Source organism: Otolemur garnettii, unplaced genomic scaffold, assembly GCF_000181295.1.
Source record: "Otolemur garnettii isolate 467f Iridium unplaced genomic scaffold, OtoGar3 scaffold00182, whole genome shotgun sequence".
Lineage (NCBI taxonomy): Eukaryota > Metazoa > Chordata > Mammalia > Primates > Galagidae > Otolemur > Otolemur garnettii.
This window is the reverse complement of record NW_003852577.1, coordinates 2,709,625-2,711,294: the sequence shown is the minus strand read 5'-3', so window position 1 is coordinate 2,711,294 and position 1,670 is coordinate 2,709,625. Positions and strand designations below refer to the sequence as shown.

Genomic DNA, 1,670 nt, shown 5'->3' with positions numbered 1-1,670 from the left:
GGATTCGAACCCGCCACCTTAGGTGTATGTGGCTGGCGCCTTAGCCGCTTGAGCCACAGGCACCGAGCCAATGCCTGGCTATTTTTAGAGATAAGGTCTCACTCTGGTTCAGGCTGGTCTAGCACCTGTGAGCTCAGACAATTTACCCACCTTGGCCCCCAAATGCTGGGATCATAGGTGACTCTTTTTTCTTTGAATCCAACACTAATACCTTTTGTTAGAGCAACTGGGCCGAAGTAGTTTGTCTCCATGACCCTCTTGTCGACATCCACTGTGGTGTCCATGATGGCACCACGGTAGCTGATCCCAGCGTTGTTGATGAGTATGTCCACATGGCCAAAGCACTGCAAGATCTCTGCTGCTGCTCCAACTATGGTCCCAGGTTCTGCGAGGTCAAAGGTCACTATGTAAGGCTTGTGTGTCTGCACCTGGTCAAATACAATGGATACCAAACACACCTCTGAGTAACAGGCCCTGTGAGCTAAGGTATCCTCCAGATACTTAGGCTCAACTCAATAATGTAACTTTATACTACAAAAGGAACTAGAAAAAGAATAGCATACTAACTAACCCAAAGCCAGCAGAAGAGGGAAATAATAAGGGTTAGAACAGAAGTAAATAAAACAGAAAACAGAAAAACAGTAGGGAAAACCAATAAAACCAAAAGGTGGTTCTTTGAAAAGATCAACAAAATTGAGACCAGGCACAGTGGCTCATACCTAGCACTCAGGGAGGCCGAGGCAGTGGATTGCTTGAGCTCACGAGTTCAAGACCAGCCTGAGTAAAAGCGAGACCCCATCTCTACTAAAAACAGAAAAACTGAGGGAAGAGGATTGCTTGGGCCCAAGAGTTGGAAGTTGTTGTGCGCTATGATGCCAGGGTACTCTACCTGGGGTGATAGCTTGAGACTCTGTCTCAAAATAAAAAAAAAAAAAAAGAAAAAAGGGGAAGGAAATGAAGAAAGAAAAGAAAGAAAAACACACAGATAACATAATGGTGAAAGACTAAAAGCTTTTCCCCTAAGATCAGGAATAAGCCAAAAATTCTTCCTTTCGGAGTTGCAATTTTATTTTTAGAGACCATGTTTCCCCCCAAATAAGACACTGTCTTAACATTTATTTTTTCTCAAGAAGACACACTAGGGCTTATTTTCAGGGGATGTCTTATTTTTATTAAGCATAATACAACAATCTACATTTATTCAAATACAGTTAAGTCTTCTTCTTCTGGAACCTGACAGAGGGAGCCAACCTTGTTGGTGGGGCTGGCGCTAGTGATGCATGAACTCCTTTCCCCTAGCCATTCGCACACGCACAATAGGATGCCTGCGACTGTGGTTACTACATGCGCACCCGTGCAAGTGCGAACAGCTCGGTGAAAGGAGCTGTGGCAGATAAAAGGTATTCCAGTCTTTCTTACTGCTCCGCTCCGAAATCCATGGCATGGCTATGTAGTGTATCTGCATAGCCCCATCACTAGGTCTTCTTATGGGGGTAGGGCTTATATTTAACAAATGCATAGAAATCCTGCTAGGGCTTATTTTGGGGGTAGGTCTTATTTTCTAGGAAACATGGTACAAGCGGATTTAAAGCAACTAAAGTTAAGAAAGACAAAGGTGTGGCTCGGCACCTGTGGCTCAAGCAGCTAAGGCGCCAGCCACATACACCTAA

General features: G+C 44.4%; 1 protein-coding gene across 1 annotated transcript in view; it reads right to left on the bottom strand.

The window, feature by feature from the left end:
• Positions 1-1,670, bottom strand: part of DHRS7B (dehydrogenase/reductase 7B) — a 58,534-nt gene that overhangs the window by 5,378 nt on the left and 51,486 nt on the right. Inside the window, exon 4 of the mRNA XM_012811989.2 lies at positions 212-428. Coding sequence (XP_012667443.1) covers positions 212-428 — 217 coding nt within the window. The remainder of the gene's footprint in view (positions 1-211; positions 429-1,670) is intronic.